The sequence below is a fragment of the Lolium perenne genome, chromosome 1 (genome assembly GCF_019359855.2).
Source record: "Lolium perenne isolate Kyuss_39 chromosome 1, Kyuss_2.0, whole genome shotgun sequence".
Classification (NCBI taxonomy): domain Eukaryota; kingdom Viridiplantae; phylum Streptophyta; class Magnoliopsida; order Poales; family Poaceae; genus Lolium; species Lolium perenne.
Window position 1 is genome coordinate 257,272,758 of NC_067244.2, and position 16,655 is coordinate 257,289,412.

General features: G+C 46.2%; 1 protein-coding gene across 1 annotated transcript; it reads right to left on the bottom strand.

Annotated features, from left to right (window-relative positions):
- Positions 1–7,458: 7,458 nt before the first annotated feature.
- Positions 7,459–10,606, bottom strand: LOC127327615 (uncharacterized). The gene is made up of 4 exons (XM_051354394.2): positions 10,146–10,606; positions 9,822–10,060; positions 9,004–9,152; positions 7,459–7,981 (listed from the first exon to the last, which is right to left on the bottom strand). Exons 1-4 carry the CDS (start codon positions 10,328–10,330, stop codon positions 7,730–7,732), a joined length of 825 nt encoding a protein of 274 aa, XP_051210354.1. The 5' UTR covers positions 10,331–10,606; the 3' UTR covers positions 7,459–7,729.
- Between the last annotated feature and the right edge of the window lie 6,049 nt (positions 10,607–16,655).

Consider the following 16,655-nt stretch of genomic DNA (forward strand, 5'->3'; position numbering starts at 1 on the left):
AACTGGTAGTCACTAGGGTCACCACCGATCTTGTAGACGACGAATGCCGGTGTAGCCGGCACTTCAGCTGGTGCTGCCAACGCATATGGCAGCGGTGGACGGGACTGGAGTGGCAACTCTCCTTGATGCGTCCCGAGAGCTGGTCCTGACGGCGAGTACTGGTGGCTCATGATCTCCTGGATCACGCGAAGAGCGACACGCTCCAACACGTTGACCAGGTTTTCAGAGTGGCGGTGTAGCGAGTGAGCCACCAAGTAGTTGATCTCCTGCCGCAGGCCCCTGGTGCGTTCCTCCGACGGGGCAGAGAGGTCTATCCCATCGAGTGCACCTTCTGGTGAGAATCCCTTCCATCTGATGCCATGGGAACGGGTTCTCTGAAAAGAGCCGATGAGGTCGGCTTCGAGGGTGGCCTTGATCTCGTTATATTTCTTCTTGAGCTCTTCAGGCAGCTCCTCGTAGGTGACTGGCGTGCCGTCCGCCATCTCAGATGTAGATGGCGATGTGGTTGATGTAGACGATTGTCCCACCGGGCGTGCCAGAATGTGTTGATCGCCAAAACCCACCGGCGGGCAGCGGCCTGTCAACACGGTAGAGCCGGGAAGAGCCTAGAGCTGCGGCTGGCTGAGACCCCTCCGAGCGACGGCCCGCAATGCTCTTCTGGTCACACGCGGCGATGCGAAGTGCAAGGGCGTGCCACCTGACCTATACCTGGTCAGGAAGGTGATGGGGATGCCTCGCTTAGTTTCCTGCATGGCATACACGTAAACATTAAATACGAGCCTCGATCGGCTCTCAGGTTATCCTGTGAATCGGCTCAAAGAGCCGATCCACCCATGATTCGTACGGGGTGCACGAATATATGGTGATCCTGCTTGATCAAGATAAAGCTAATGAGATCTACGACGATTTAGGGTTTTCACCGCATAATCGGATCATCCTACTCCAGGTTGGGCCTCGCGGCCACGCACGGTGATCGTAAGCCGATCCTAAACAAGGCCTAAAAACCAACATGAAGTTGATCCTCGGAACATCCTGTTTAGGACTTGCGAACGCCACCCTACATGCCGCTGGATCCTCCCCCCCTTTGTAAGGCCTAACTATTGCAGATATTAAACTAATCCTTGCAGAACAAGGAGCAATCGTAACGGATCAGATCTACTAAATAATGATCAAGCGGGGTGCCGCCCCCACACCTGAGATAGATGTGAGGGCGGCTAGATATGCAAGGGTTGCACTACGTAAGCATGTTATACGAAGAACAATGCTAACCCTAACACATCTATGATAACTACGTTGCTCGCCATCAAAGACGCTTCAGTACGAGCAACGCATGAACAACGTGGGGCTTGTGCTGCCTAGATCGCAAGATGCGATCTAGGCAGCATGTCGCTTACCTGATAGAAACCCTCGAGACGAAGGAGTTGGCGATGCGCCGAGATTGGTTTGTTTGGGTTGAACGTGAGTTGTTGTTTATTCCATAAACCCTAGATACATATTTATAGTCCAGGGGACTTTCTAACGTGGGAATATCCCCACCGTGTACGAGACAAACTCTAACTTTAAATCTAAGATATAATCTACTATAATTAAAGATACACGGGCAAACTAGCCCAAATTCTCCGTGCAAGGCCGCTTCAGAGATCTTCCACGTGTAGTCTTCCAAACCCATCTCTCTTATGGCCCACCTCTGGATTTGTCCAAAATCTGGTGATAACACAACAGGAGCAAAAAGTCAGAAAGAACGGCAAGTATAAAAGTTGTTACCTTCGGTTCTGCTGGCATATTCAGGGTACCCAATGAATTGGGATCCGATGCGGATAAGCTCTTTGATCATGGGCTGTCAAAGAAGAACACAGCAAGAGAAACATCGGCATGAAAAAAGATTGAAGGCGTGAAAAAGCAAAATAGAGGAAATATAGATATCGACAAACTTACATCATCCAAGAGCAGGGTCGAAGAGCTGCCCAATTGAGGGGCAGGTTCAAGAATTGTTTCAATCCTTGTCCTTTTCGGTGAAGGAGCAAGGGGGCTTGCCGGCGGAGTTGTGGTGACGACGTTTCGATGAGGAGGCGAGGATTCTTCTCCTTCAACTAGCGTGTCTGAGGCAAGTACAGTATGTGACGTGCTTGTCCGAGGAGCCACGTCAACAGTTGGTACTTCTTCCTCGTCATCACTATTGATCAAAAATCGACAGCATAAAAAGCAAGACAAGATAAACATTTCGAGTACAGAAATAAGGAGAAATAAAGATGACTTACGAGCTGACGAGGGATTCAATATAAGGATCATAAGCTGCCTTCGGATGAGAAGGAACAACTTTTTCAGCCTTAGAAGTGCCAGAATCCTCGGCGTCATTCCTTTTCCTTTTGTTCCTTGGGGAAACAGCAGGAGGAAGGGATTGCGTCGACTCGCTGGCGTCAGATTCAACTTCTTTTTCATGGGAAGCCGCAGATTTGTGAGAACCTGCGACTTCACTTTCAGGAAGAGAAGAACCTTGGTTGTCTTCGGCAACGATAGCCTGTTTTTCGACTTCTCCATCCTCAGGAAGAGGAGGAAGGGAAGCCATAGTAGGATGGTTCTGCAGGAAAATAGCGACAAAAGAGAAATTAGAGAGATATCAATACAATGAGATGCAGGGAAAGTTCGGAACAAGAGAAAAATTCGAGAAGACAAAATACCTCAGGGAGAGGATTGGCGGAGCTGTATGGTTCCACGCGGCAAGAAGAGGGAATAGGATCCTTCTTGTTCAAACGGGAAATTCTTCGAATCAGCTTCTCCAAGTCCTTTACAGAAAGATCATTGGAGAGCCTATTGGCGTCATTTTCACCAGAATACGTCCAAAGGGGATTTTTGCGAGCCTGAAGAGGCTGCACTCTAATCCTAAGGAAATAGGCAGTGATTTGAACACCAGACAGCTCTTTGCCTCGAGTATTTTGAAGCTGATGAAGGCGAGACATAAGTGCTTCTGTCGCCTTTTTCTCTTCTTCGGAAGCTTCAGCATCCCAGGAGCGGTGGCGCTGAATTTTGGCACTTCCGTCGAAAGGGACTATGTTGTGTTCCACAGAATTGGCACTTTCTTCGTGTATGTAGAGCCACCTTTTGCGCCACCCTTGGACAGAATTAGGAAATTTGACGTCGAAGTAATCAACGTCAGTGCAGACACAGATAACAACGCCGCCTATGTTATAGGTGGCGTTGTGGGAGCCATTGCGGCGGAGGCAGAAAATGCGTTTCCACAGAGCCCAGTTAGGAGGGATTCCAAGGAAGCATTCGCACAGCGTGATAAAAATGGAGACATGGAGGATGGAATTGGGGGTCAACTGGTGCAGCTGAATCCCATAAACAAAAAGAAGGCTGCGGAGGAAATCGTGAATTGGGGCAGAAAGGCCGCGGATGAGGTGATCAACGAAACTAACCCGGTACTCCATTGGAGGGTTTGGGTAGCTTTCTTCGCTGGGAAAGCGGATGGCGTCTTCTTTCTTCATCAGGCCAAGCCTCTTCAGCATGTTGACGTCTTGGTTGGAGATTTTAGATCTCTCCCACTCAAGATCTTCAGCGGCCATCTTGGACTCTGGAGTACTGTGGCGAGTGAGTCGCGTGCGCGGTGGCATCAACGGCACTGGAAAAGCAAAGTTCGCGCGTGTGGAAGATCAAAGAGAGTTGGGCGTAGCGGAAGTTTTTTGCAAAGAGGAACAGATGTGCGGCGCAAGCGAAGGAGCGAACGGAGGTTGAAGAAAGGTTTATATAGGAATTGGGCGAAGCAATGCACCGTTGGATGAAGAAATCGTGCGGTGAAAAAGGATCTTGTAGATAAAGGGTAAAAAGGTATTTTTACTGAGATGGAATAGAACAGGCGTTACGGTACGTGCGCCAGGAAAAGCGGAGGACGTGTGTCCCCCACTTGCACGACGTGTCAACGTGGTGGAAACAATGGACCCACAAGGCAGAAAAATCACGACTATTAACAGAGATGAAGTAAATTTGATTAAGGGAAGCATGCCGACAAGAAAAATCAAAGAAGATTGGCGACAGGAGACGTCATTTAATACTTCGGGAGCCTTTGATCAAATACAAGTTTTTGCCCAAATGCTCGGGGGCTACTTCGACAAAAGTAAAATTTCGAGTATGGCAATATAGAAATTGTGGGAGCCTATAACCAAGCACAAGTCCTTGGCTGTAGCCTCGGGGGCTACTCCCATCGGGAGCGCTGTTCGCGCACCCGAGAGATGAAAAGAAGATCATATCGAGAAATAATGACAATATAGCGACAAGGGACTAAAATGTTGAGCCTACAACCAAGCACAAGTCCTTGGCTGTAGCCTCGGGGGCTACTCCCATCGGGAACGCTGTTCGCGTGCCCGATGAAATTAAAAAAGAAAGATAGAAAAGCAAAAGAGTATATTTCGAGTTATAATTAACTCTACATATACTCCCATCGGGAGAGCAATATAAGTCATCTTTGACTCGATAAAATGTGCCATTCCAACAGCCGGAAAAGCACTCGACAATATATTCTCAGAACGCCAAAGTTACGATCAATTTCTGAATGCCGCAAATTTGCGAAGGTAAGACCCCAGATCCGTTCTGCTGGGCGTGGCATCGCCGAGGACTGCGCTCTGCTACTTTTATCCGTATCAACAGATACGAAGAAAAATCCTAACGGACGCGTTAGGCACTCGATAAATTTAACTGGGACTCGACAGAATGGTAAGACCTTAAGCGGCACCTGTCGAAGTTTACACCGGTATCCCGAGATCATGTCCAGGGACGTGATCTTGAAGTAGGTTTTTGCGGATTGCCACTAGAGCAGTTAACTAGTACCTGATCCGTCAGATGAACTAGCCCCAACTACCATTATCCCTGTACAATATAGAATTTTATGTGAAGAAATATAGAAAAGTTGAAGCTGTTGAATAAAAATAAACAGTGGAGATTTTCCCTGACTCTACGATTCAAGCAAAATCTCGGGGGCTACTGACATAGGCATCCCAAATGGGCTTGCCGAAGATAGTACCCGGGGTTTACTGAAGGCCCACTACCCGAAGAATAAGAAGATTCGGGAGCCCAAGATATATTAAGGAAAGTTAGAGTTGTAATAGGAAGTGTTATTTGTAATCTGGCGGGATGAGTTAGAAACCGTCCCGGACTCTGTAACTTGTACAAAACGAAACCCTCGGCTCCGCCTCCTATATAAAGGGGGAGTCGAGGGACGAAGAGATCATCGAATCATTGCTACAAACCCTAGTTCTCATAATCGTCGAGTACTTTTCGACTGAAACCTTCGAGATCTACTTGCCCTCTACTTCCAACTAAACCCTAGCCTACAATCCATAGGCATTGACAAGTTGATACCTTGTCACCTATACTTTTCCCAATAGATTGTACTTCTTATTTAGTATAATCTCTATTCCTATTAACTGTGTTCTGTCTTGCTTTTGCTTCCTCTAGCTTATGTAGTGTTATATTGATTTTATTATTCAAACTTGAACATTTTTTGCAATTATTGATATTCTTTGAACAAACTTTCAAATTTTTGGTCTAAGATTTCTTGCCTTTTTCACCAAGATATGTAGAAGTTATATATCAAATCAACAACTATATTTAACTGGCATGCCGAGTATGCCAAGTATGTTCTTCAGAGGGATATATTCTACACCTTATGTCAATATTTTCTTTATTTTTTATTATCTTACTTGGTCTAACTTCTAGATTCTATAATTTAATTTTTCAATGATTAAATATTGGCTCTCATACCAGTACACACAGACTAAAAGAAATATTAAGACAAATTCACACTATAAAAACTTTATAGAAATATTCACACACACAAATTCACGTGACATACTTAGAAATTAATATTAATTATTTTACTAAAAATTTCGAAATTAAATTACGCTAAATAAGTATTCTTTTTCAAGTTTGACCTAAAAGCTGGATTTTGGCAAGTAAAAGTGGCCAAACAATCTATTCCTTGGACAACGTTTACATGCCTTCAAGGTCATTATGAATGTCTACTGATGCCATTAGGATCATAAAAAGCGCCTGCATTATTACAAAAATAGCAGCAAAATATATTTAATTAGAACCAATGATTTATATTAGTCTACATAGATGATTTGCTAGTCTTCTCAAAATCTTACAAGGAACAAATATCTCACCTTGAAGTTTTCTTTAGAAAGGTAGAGCAAAATGGGTTAATATTATCTAAAAAGAAGACGGACATTTGCAAGAAGAAAAACAATTTTCTTGTGCATGAAATAGGAGAAGGAAATATATATATATACAAGAACATATTGCTAAGAAAATATTACAATTCCGTGATTCTATGAGCGATATGAAGGTTCTACAACTTTTTTTAAGGATTTTGCAAACTATGCAAGAAATCAGGTTCCACAATTCCGCGATGCTATGATTTTTGATCGTCTTCCCACACAGTTCCACCCAAAGGGAACACTTCTCTACGACTACGGTTCTCGTTCTAATGCCATATGAAAGGATTAACAAAGAACTACATACATAGGTTTCTGCTATAGGATCCCTAGAATAAGAACCCATCCCATATAATCATGTTAAAAAGATCAGGGGAAACACAAAACTACTTCATTTCCACAATATAGTTTACATACGGGTTTCCCGTTAGGGAATCCTCGACAGGTTCACAAACGAAAGAAAATCACCTTCCTACATTTAGGATATTACAACGCTTTCAAATTGCAGCTCTTATTATAGGGAAGGTGGAAATACTACTACTATTGAGTTGAGGGCTTTGCTAGCTCTAACTCTCTGCTCTTACGATTGTTGGGTGTGCTTCTGATTGCTGGCTGCTTGATGTCCTTCCTTCGTTGTTTGAGTCCCGTTTTATAGGTGAGAGAGGAGTATTATGGTGCCTTCTCCTCTATTATTGATTCTCTGTTCTTCTTACAAATCATACCTCTATATTGTAGGTCTTCCTAGGTTTTTATAGGTTTTATAGTCTTTGTAGCCCCTCTTTATAGCTTCATGTGAGAGCATATTGGAGGGAATTATTGGTGAAGCCTCCACGCTGCCTTGGCTGGATAAACATGCATGGCTGCCTCTTCTTATCATTGTCTTGGCATTCTTTTTCTCCATGATCACATCTTCGAACTTGTGGCCTTCACTTTGTTTAATTTATTTCTTATGTTCTATATGCCAAGGATTCTCGATGTCTTGGTTGCTTGCATGCATGCCGATGTTTGAGTTGCTTACTAATTAAGAGTAAGATCACGTACGTATGTATATGTGTGTGAGTCCAAGTATTAAGTGTGTTTTTCCATTCTTGATTACCTTCAGGTGCCATAGTAACGTTGACATACAGACAATGTGGGCTAGTACAAAACCTAGCGATCCACATGCATGGTTCCTAATGATATACTTTTCCTTCTTCTGACCCAGTCTATAAAAGCTGCATTACTCAAAGGTAGCATTTCATTCGGCGCATTTTTATTGAAGTGTTATCTACATCAGAGTGAATAAAACGTACAGCTGCCTGAAATCTGAAGGACATTTCATACAAGTCCAGCCCACTCCAACAAAACCTGATTGGGTGTTGGCAGCAACAAATCCAGTGAGAAAACTGTCACCTAAATTCCAAGTTGAGTTCATCACATGACATTATAATAATAACTGACATATGTCACAAAATAAGCTATCTTAATAACATGTGAGTTCACCACATGACATGCAAATCATGTCACAAAATAAGTTGTCTTCATGATTGTGGCCATCCTTGAACTCTCTCTACTGTAGGAGATTCTTTTGAGGAGATAATATCTTGCAAGTCCTGCGGTGATAACATCTTTGTAGAAGGCACGAAATCAATGTCATCCGAAAGAACTGTGTCTAGCTCTGTGTGTTGAACTGTAAAGTGGTCTTTAAGAGCGGTGGTTATCCCTTCAGTAAAAACTGACCGTGATGGCATGTACTCGTTCATCCGGCACAGGAAATCCATGTGGCTCCTCGCCTGAAAAGCAAGAAAGGCATTAAGTTGGAAATCACCATGATGGACCTTATTAGACTCCTAAGAATTAAAAGGCCTACATTAGCAAGATACTAAATGGCACTGTCCCTGACTTAGGCTCGGCAGTCCACACTACCGTTCTAATAGATTTCTAAAGTCAGAACCTATTTTCATTCGAACTGAAGCTTTCCTAGAATCGGCCAATCATTACAAAAATAGTAGCACTGCCATTATTCCTATGACCGAGGGGGTGTACTCAGTGGTCATTGCGCCACTCAGGGATCAATGTTAATCAGTCAGGTTTTAACAGAAACAAACTAAAAAAGCTGTCTGCTGACACTAAACTCTGCACAGTGTTCTCTGTAGTCCCCAGACTACTGAAGCCATAATTGTTGGTAAACCAGTATGCACTGCGTTCAGCTACATGATGCTCAAGAATACACACACTCAAATGCTTAGATGGAAAATCAAATTATTCATACTTCAGGCATCAATATCATCAAATAGTAAATTGCAATCCTACTCTTAAACTTTCTTATTACGCCTCTCAGCGCAACTATCGCTGATGATCCTATAACTGGACGTAACCGATCAGTTAAACCCGTTACTAGGTAAACTGGGCCAAAGAATGCACCAAGATTTGCCGAAGTGCATCGATTCTAAGTAGAGATTTTTTTTTATTTAACAGTATTCAGTTGACAGTTAGGTAAGCACTACAAAATGACCCGTATCCAGAAACCACTAAGTAATATCCACTGCCAGCTATTCAGCGGTTTACATATCCTGACATCCTGAGTTATTCAAGACATAGCAAAACCGTAGCCAAGAACATGGACACTGGAACCTACTAATAGCTCAACCTGTTTTCCTATACTTGGGGATATATACCAACGCTGATCAGCCTTAAATTTGGTAATATATCAGACTATAAAAGCTGATGCGCGGTAAGGTCTCTAAATCCCATGTTCTGTTTAGAAATTTTAATACGCTTGGTTCAAGGCAAAGTATAATAGAGAGAACTGTACCTGCCGATATTCAGGAGCACGTTGTGGTTTTTTTAAGTAATTCATACTTTTCGCATCATAATCCCATAAGAATGATGTGTGATGTACCCAACGATCTTTTGTTATGGACTGAGCATTTCCACCAAACTTTCGATGACCGAATGCATAGTCTGCAACAAATATGTATACACAAGTTTAGCTTTGGGAAAAACAAGGTACATGTATATCACAAATTGGCATCTCTGAATATTCAATAAATATATTCAGGATCAATTGTCAACAAATATAATTGCAAATTTGGAAGAGAAGCGTCGAATATAGGATAGTCTCTCCAGCTGTCTACGTCAATAGTACTAGTAGAAAAGCTACACATTAAATCATTTCAGGAGTCCTTGCAAGACAATAAATGAAAAACAAAAAGGATCATATCACGCTTATAAATGATATCTAAAATCAAGATTAATGATTACAATGAAAATCAAAACTTCTACTAGAATGATATACTCATATGTGATTCCATGGGTTTCTTCTAATCAATGCCATGTAAAGTTGTAGATTACTTAGATCAGTTTAGTAGATCGTAGATACATTTGTTCTGACTTGTCAAAATTTCATAGATGGAGACCGGGAAATCCTGAGATCTTTAAACCTTCATAGAGTCATTACAAAAGTGTAACAGAAATTAAAATGAAAAATTGAGTAAACTCAGCACACTGCCAGATAAACGATCCATGCAAAGGTATGATTAAGAACACCGACAATCTTCATCGAGTACAGTAAACAATGGCACTGTATAACTAAATGGCAAGTGGTGAAATACCTCTGCTAATTTGACATACCATTCTCACGCAGTTGAAATTCGCCGAACCCACGGAACACTTTACCATACAGCTGGCCAGTCCATGTCATGATGTCGCGAGGAAACGGCTGCAGGCCGGCGACAGCAGTCTTGTTGCATATGAAGGTGACGAACACGGTCCCCTGATCAACAATGACAGTGCCACCTCCGCTGAAGCGCCTTATCACCTGCACACCGTCCTGAAGAACAGGCTTTATCTCGACGAGCTCAGAGACTTTCCTGTCGGCACAACAAAACCTTATGAACAAACTGAACTCCACTAGGCACGCATGAACATACTAAAGACAAACCAAGAGATTATTACCCAGAGACGCCCATGACGATGGTGGGAGGAGCCGTGCCGTCATTGAGGATGCACCAGTTGTCGCTGGCTCGACGCAGCAGCCGTTCCTCCAGGTGCAGCTGCTGCATGATCGGCGCGCCGCCCATGGTGACCAGCCTCATGAGTGGCAGCGCGACGTTCCTCTCGATGACGGAACCGAAAGCCATTCTTGGCGCCGCGCCGTTCTGTCTTGTGGAGGCCAGAAAAGAAGAGACGTTTCAGAGATGCATTTTTTCGAACACCTGTTGTGCGCGCTTAGGCTCTAGTAGAGTGGGACTCGGTCAGGAGCGTCCAGCACTGAAATCTAACAAGCAGCAGCGGCGCCTGGGATGGGGAGAAACTTATTGTACACGGAGAATCCCGAAGGGACGATGTGGGGGACGTTGACGACGGCGCGAGGTCGGGCGGGGCTATAGGGGCGAGCGGCGGAGGCAGGAGGCGGAAGGCGACGACGGTGATGTTTTTTCTTTAGAATAGAACGACGTTGGAGGATTTCACGGCCCAGCATGGCCCAGATAAGGCCAGATTCACGGCCCAGCATACGTTGGAGGATTTCTGTGTTCGGTCGAAAACCGGGAAGTGGAAGTTCAGACGTAAACAACCATTTCTGAACTGGAAACGCGAATTCCTTGTTGAGGGCAGGCTATTTACTCAATCGTCAGTGGATGATTTGGCCTTTGCTAGTAGCTTAGTAGGTGAGGCTACAGCCTTTCTCTTGAACTCAATGCTCACCTTCTCGCGTATTAACCGCACTAGCTGCGATACATGTCGCAACAATAAGAAAATATTCAGAAATCCACATCAATTACTTTGCAGCTAAATATGTTTTCGTAGCTGAAAACATGCCAGATGTTTTTTTTTGTTTTGAAACGGGGAAAATCTTTGTCCCAATCTATTGATTAAGAAGAAGGTTTACATGAAGTTCATACATACAAAACAATAGAAGGGATTACTCTCTAGAATGATGGTACTCAAAGTTTTGGCTCCCGCAAGAACCCATAGACGCGCCTCCCTCTTAATTCTATCTAGGACAGCAAACAACGGAGCGCTCTTATTGCGGAAGACTCTATCATCACGCTCGTTTCACACCCCCCCCCCCCCCCCCACAAAGTGACAAGGAGGGGTGACGGAAGCCGTGCCCTTGCGTTTTTGGGCGAAACCTCCCGCCATGATTGCCCACCATTTGGGGAAGTTCAGATCAGCCCAATTATGTTGATTTCCCTCGGTTATGCCCAACCAATCCATGACGGAGCTCCAAATGTGAGTGTTGCAGCGGCAAAGGACAAAAAGGTGGTCAACGAATTCCACGTGTTGTTTACAAAAGAGGGCATAAGCCGCAATTTGGGCACCCACGCTTCGCCAAGCGGTCGGTCGTCCAAATCCTATTTTGATTAGCAAGCCACGGAAAAAAAAACTTGACCTTCGGAGGTGTCCAAGCCTTCTAAATAGTTTTGTTCATCAAGGAGGTGTTGGAGCCCAAAAATTGCATCACGTAGGCCGACTTGGTGGAGTATTGCCCGTTCGGCATGAGCTTCCAAGAGATATCGACATCCATATCGATGTGAATTTGAATGTTGCTAATTTGCGTCCACAACTCCACAAATTGCAAGAAGTGCTCCATGGTGAAATCACGTTGCAAGTCAATCTTGCCGATCGAAGCGTCCCCATCAAGCCCATCAAGCGCTTGGGCCACTTTCCAATTATTCTTTTTGGATCTCTCGAAAATAAGAGGCGCAATGTCAATTGGCTTATTCCCACCGAGCCAAGGAGCATGCCAAAAGGGTGTTTTCTTTCCATCCTCAAGAGTGATGGCGGTGCACGGGTTACCGGAACCGATCCAAATCTTGTTGGTGTCCTTCCACTCGCCAAGGCCAACGAAGCCGGAGCGCCATCGCAAATTTGTCCAAGTGAAGCACCCCAAGGCGGCCGAATTTATTTGGCCGGCAAATCATCTCCCAATTGACCTTGCACTTAGCCCCAGTGGTGGTATCCTTGGCGGACCAAAGGAAAGCTCGCTCGATCTTGTTTATGAACTTGAGGGTGCCCGGGGGTATGGAAAGCGGAGTTAGGTAGTAGATTGCTTGGGAAGCAATAACCATTTGACCAAGGCGATCCTCCCAGCCGTGGTAATGAGGTTACCATTCCAAGTGGGAAGCTTCCCTGCACACTTGTCCTCGAGGTGTGGCAAATCTCCCCTTTGCAAACATCGGATCGATAGTGGGAGGCCAGATGTAATTTAAATAGTACATGCAATTTTGCATTTTTAACAAATTTCAGTTTTGTGTATTTGAGATGCAGTATAAATATTGTATTCATTAGCCGGAAAACAATTATCGTCATGAGATTGTTGATACCCTTGTTGTTAAACAGTTGGCTACTTATCACTTAGACACTTCATATATTTCTACAAGCTTCACCGCTTGTACATGCTAATATGCATGTCTATGCAAACAGGGCTTGGCTCTGGTGGTTAGGTCCCTTGTGGTGGAACCAGTTCACCCAGGTTCAAGTCCTAGACTTGGCATGGATGTTTGCATTACCTGGATTTATTTCAGGATTTAACCGACGCTATGCTTTCAGTGGTAGGTGACTTGCCCATCAACAGCGAGGCGCCAGTGGTGACTTCATCAACCTCAAGATATGCCGGCTCAGTCCCTCGGAGGTGCTCATAGGGGTAGGGTAGTGTGCGTGCGTTCATAGGGGTGTTTGTACGTGCGTGTTTGTGGGCGTCTGCGTTGTACTGTGTTCTCAAAAAAAAAAATATATGCATGTCTATAGCAAAAGTCCAATCTTAATACGCCAATACTTGATACTCCCTCCGTCCCATTTTAATTAACTTGGAGAAGAAAAAACGCTTCAGAAATTGATTTTTACATTTTCGTCCTATACAGTTTCAGATTTTTAAAACAGAGAGAGACAGACTCCATCCCATCTCCCACCGCTTCCCCCCACCTTGCCCTCTCCGCCGTTGACCTCGTCGGCCTCCGCTGCCGGCGAGGCCCCGTGTCGCCGGAGACCTGTACCCTCCCCCCTCCTTCTCAATCCAATCTATCTACTTTCCCGGGGGTGACGCGCGATGGCGATCCGCATGACCTTCTCCTACTCCGGCTACGTGGCGCAGAACCTGGCCTCGTCCTTCGGCCTGCGCTGCACCGCCGCCGCGGGCACCGGGGCGGCGCCCGGCGCCGGGTGCTCCAGGACGCGCTCTCCCGCCCCTTCTGCCTCTTCTCCTCCTCCCGCCGCCTCTCATTCTGGCGTCGCTGGCTGTCGGCCTCCTCTCCGTGCTCGCCTCCGGGATCCGGACGAGGAGAGTTCAGCCAACTGTTCGCGTGGGATCCGGATTGAGGAGGGTTTTTTTTGCAAAATTATGGTCAAGTTAATTAAAACGGGACGGAGGGAGTACATCGGACTACGTGATTATTGGCATCGATCATCAGTTCATCACCGCCTAGCCCTCCTAACATGATAGATTAGGCATCATTGGTGGCCATGGCAGCTCGAACGGGTACCCTACCCCGTTGTACTTATTCCTCTCGTGCTCGCGTTCCACCCGCATCGTGTCGACCTCGACAGAGAACACCGACGGATCGTCCCCTGGTGCTAGGATGGGTGAAAGCAAGATGTAATCTGCATTGGCCGCGACTATCCTGGCTCCGTGCTCGAAGAAGTTGTCCTCGCGCCCCGGCAGCCCAACCGTGGCCTCCGCCAACCCGACCAGCTCCTTCTCCAAAATCCACCGCTTGTCATCATGGTCATGTGATTGGCTACACCAATGCCGTTGCACAAAGATCTTAAGATCGTTGCCTAGGAGACGGACGACACGCAAAATGCCATCCTCGCCACCGATGATCCAAGATCCACATAGGATCCCCAGATTTCCTCCGGGAACTTGACCATGGAGTACTTTGCGGTCGTCTCGTTAAGAACGAGCACCTCCCCTTCCTCGATTTCCCAGTACACACAGCCATTGACGCGCCCAACGAAGTCATCATGTCCGAACGACCAAGGAAGATTAGCTTCGCGGGTGGCCTCGCTGCGCACTGGCCTCCAGCCGCCGCCGCTGCCAGGGGAGAAGACGCAGGCTAGGGTTTCATCGACCGCCCCGATGACCCTGAAGTTCGACATGCCAAGTTGGTTGTCCGCATCGTCGCAGTCGACCAGGAACATGCCCAGGCTGAAAAGGAAATCCGGCGGCATAAGGATCCCCTGGTGGCGCCGCGTGAGCGGCTCGCAGACCAGGAGCTCGTGGCGATAGCGCTTCGTCCATGTGGAGAGGAGGAGGAGGCTTCCGCGGCTGTCGGCCATCTCCCAGTAGTAGTCCTTGCCGACGTCCGGAAGGAAGTCGAGGACGAAGCGGCGGACGTCAACGGGGGATGGCGCAGCCGGCGAGGCGGGGACAGGGACGAAAGCGGGAGGTTCGTCTTCATCGTTGAAGATGTGGTTGTGGTAGTCACCGACGCGTATCGCGTGTGGGTGGGCGCAGCGTACGCGGGCATGGAAGCCGGCATCGGCGACCACGAGGCACCATCGCCTACAGGCGGCCGCGGCGCGGACGAGGCACGGGGAAGGGCCGAGGCGGAGCAGGATGTGCTCGAAGAGGTGATCTGGGAGGTCCAGAACGGTCGTTGCCGCCTCGGCATCTCTCCTGTTCTTTCGCCGGCGACGCCCCTCCGGCGTCGTCGCCATCAACGTTGGATCTCTCTCTCGCACGGGTTTGTGCTCCGAAGATTTGGGCGTTAAAACTGCGGCCTGGCACGTCGCCGTGATATATTGCGTTTTTGGATCACAACCGCGCGATCTACGTCGGAATTCTTGTTGGGTTTACGAACTTTTTTTTTTTTTGACAATCAATACCACATATATTCATAGTAACAAATAGTATATGGTAGAGATACATGAACTGACTCCAACGATTACAAAATAAAGTCTAAAAGATAGTAACAAATCTTCGAGGTCTTCAATTTCTTTCTTCTTCCAGAACACAATCTTGTACTCTTGTGAAGGCAGCCAAAGATACATAACGAACCATAGACCTGTAGATACCGACGAAAGTTCTCCCATAATTTTTTGAGCCGCAATGTTTAGACTGCGCACGCACGCAACCATTAAAGCAGTCATACAACATCGGCAAGAGTACCAACACCAGTATATCAGGGAATAATAACCAACTAGCTTTGTCGTCGTCGATGGAGAGCCGAGAGTACGAATCACCATTGTCGAGGACGTAGCAGCCGGGACAAAAACTGCGAGGATAATCCTCCTCGCGGCAACAGCGACAAAAGATCCAAAATCGATCTGGCGAAGCAAGATCCGAAGACCCATACCTAGAAAATTGTGATTGTTCAACACCACCATTGACGCCGGGAAGAAGATCTCGTCGCCGAACGAAAGGCCGAAGATCACTTATTGCATACGATGCCATCTCCATTGAGGGGAAACCAACAAGAAGGCGGCTACCAAAATCCTAACATAATCTAATGAAAACAATACTTTTATTCAAAACTCCACGCATAGATCGGGTTCCCCACTCCTCCTGACGCCGGCGAAGCCGACCGGAGGAGGGGGAACCAATCTATGGAGGAGGATGAACTGGAGGCGGCTAGGGTTAGGGCGGCGGCTGAGAAGAGAGACCACGGGAAGAAAAAACGTGTGGTGGCTTGGGTTTACGAACTTTACTAGTCCCTCCGTAACAAAGGAACAAGTGCATGTGTACGCGATCTACTGCCACACGTCTGCATATATTGGCATTAAATTCGTTTACTAAGGAAGCAGGGCATTTGCCGAAAACCATAAATGTAGCTCGAGTTACATGTAGATTTTACCTGGCTCCGATCCTGCACTCTGCCGCGGCCAGGCCCAAACTGACGTCAAGTACTACGGGGGTGCGGCGGAGGGGGGGGGGGGGGGTGGCGACGTCGCCTTAGGGCTACAAAGAAGGGGGGGAAACAAATCCACGAGATCGATTTCGCTGTCCCTGACTAGGTCACTCGGCGCGTCCGTGTTCGCGCAGACGCAAACGCGGCGCATATTTAGACCGCGTTTGTGTCTCGACGGATAGACCAATCACTATGCGTCATGTCGTTGGGCCTGGGTGCAGACAGATATTTGGAGCTGCCGCAGATGTAGCCAATGACTATGTATGCATGGTTGAGTCGACATGCTTCAAGATTATCATCGGGTTTTACAGGGGAGTGGTGGTTTCAGTGTTTGGGCCAAACTATTTAAGGCCATTAAATGAAGAAGATACAGCTCGGATCCTGACACAAAAATGTATTAAAAGGTTTTCCTGGCGGGCTCGGGAGTATCGACTACATACACTGGGTTGGAAGAATTGCTCATTCGCTTGATAAGGGTTGTACAAGGAGCACAAAATGATTCATGAACTTGTTGGATTGCAATTTATTTAATTCTTGTATGAATAATTTAATTTGTATTTTAAACTATTTGTATGAAATAATTTGTATATTTAAACGCTATAAATTAGTATTTGAA

Coding starts and splice junctions, on each gene's coding strand:
- LOC127327615 (XM_051354394.2), bottom strand. CDS start 10,330: ATGGCTTTCGGTTCCGTCATCGAGAGGAACGTCGCGCTGCCACTCATG. Junction 10,061..10,145: donor ATCGTCATGGGCGTCTCTGG/GTAATAATCTCT, acceptor TTGTGCCGACAG/GAAAGTCTCTGAGCTCGTCG. Junction 9,153..9,821: donor ATTTCAACTGCGTGAGAATG/GTATGTCAAATT, acceptor TATTTGTTGCAG/ACTATGCATTCGGTCATCGA.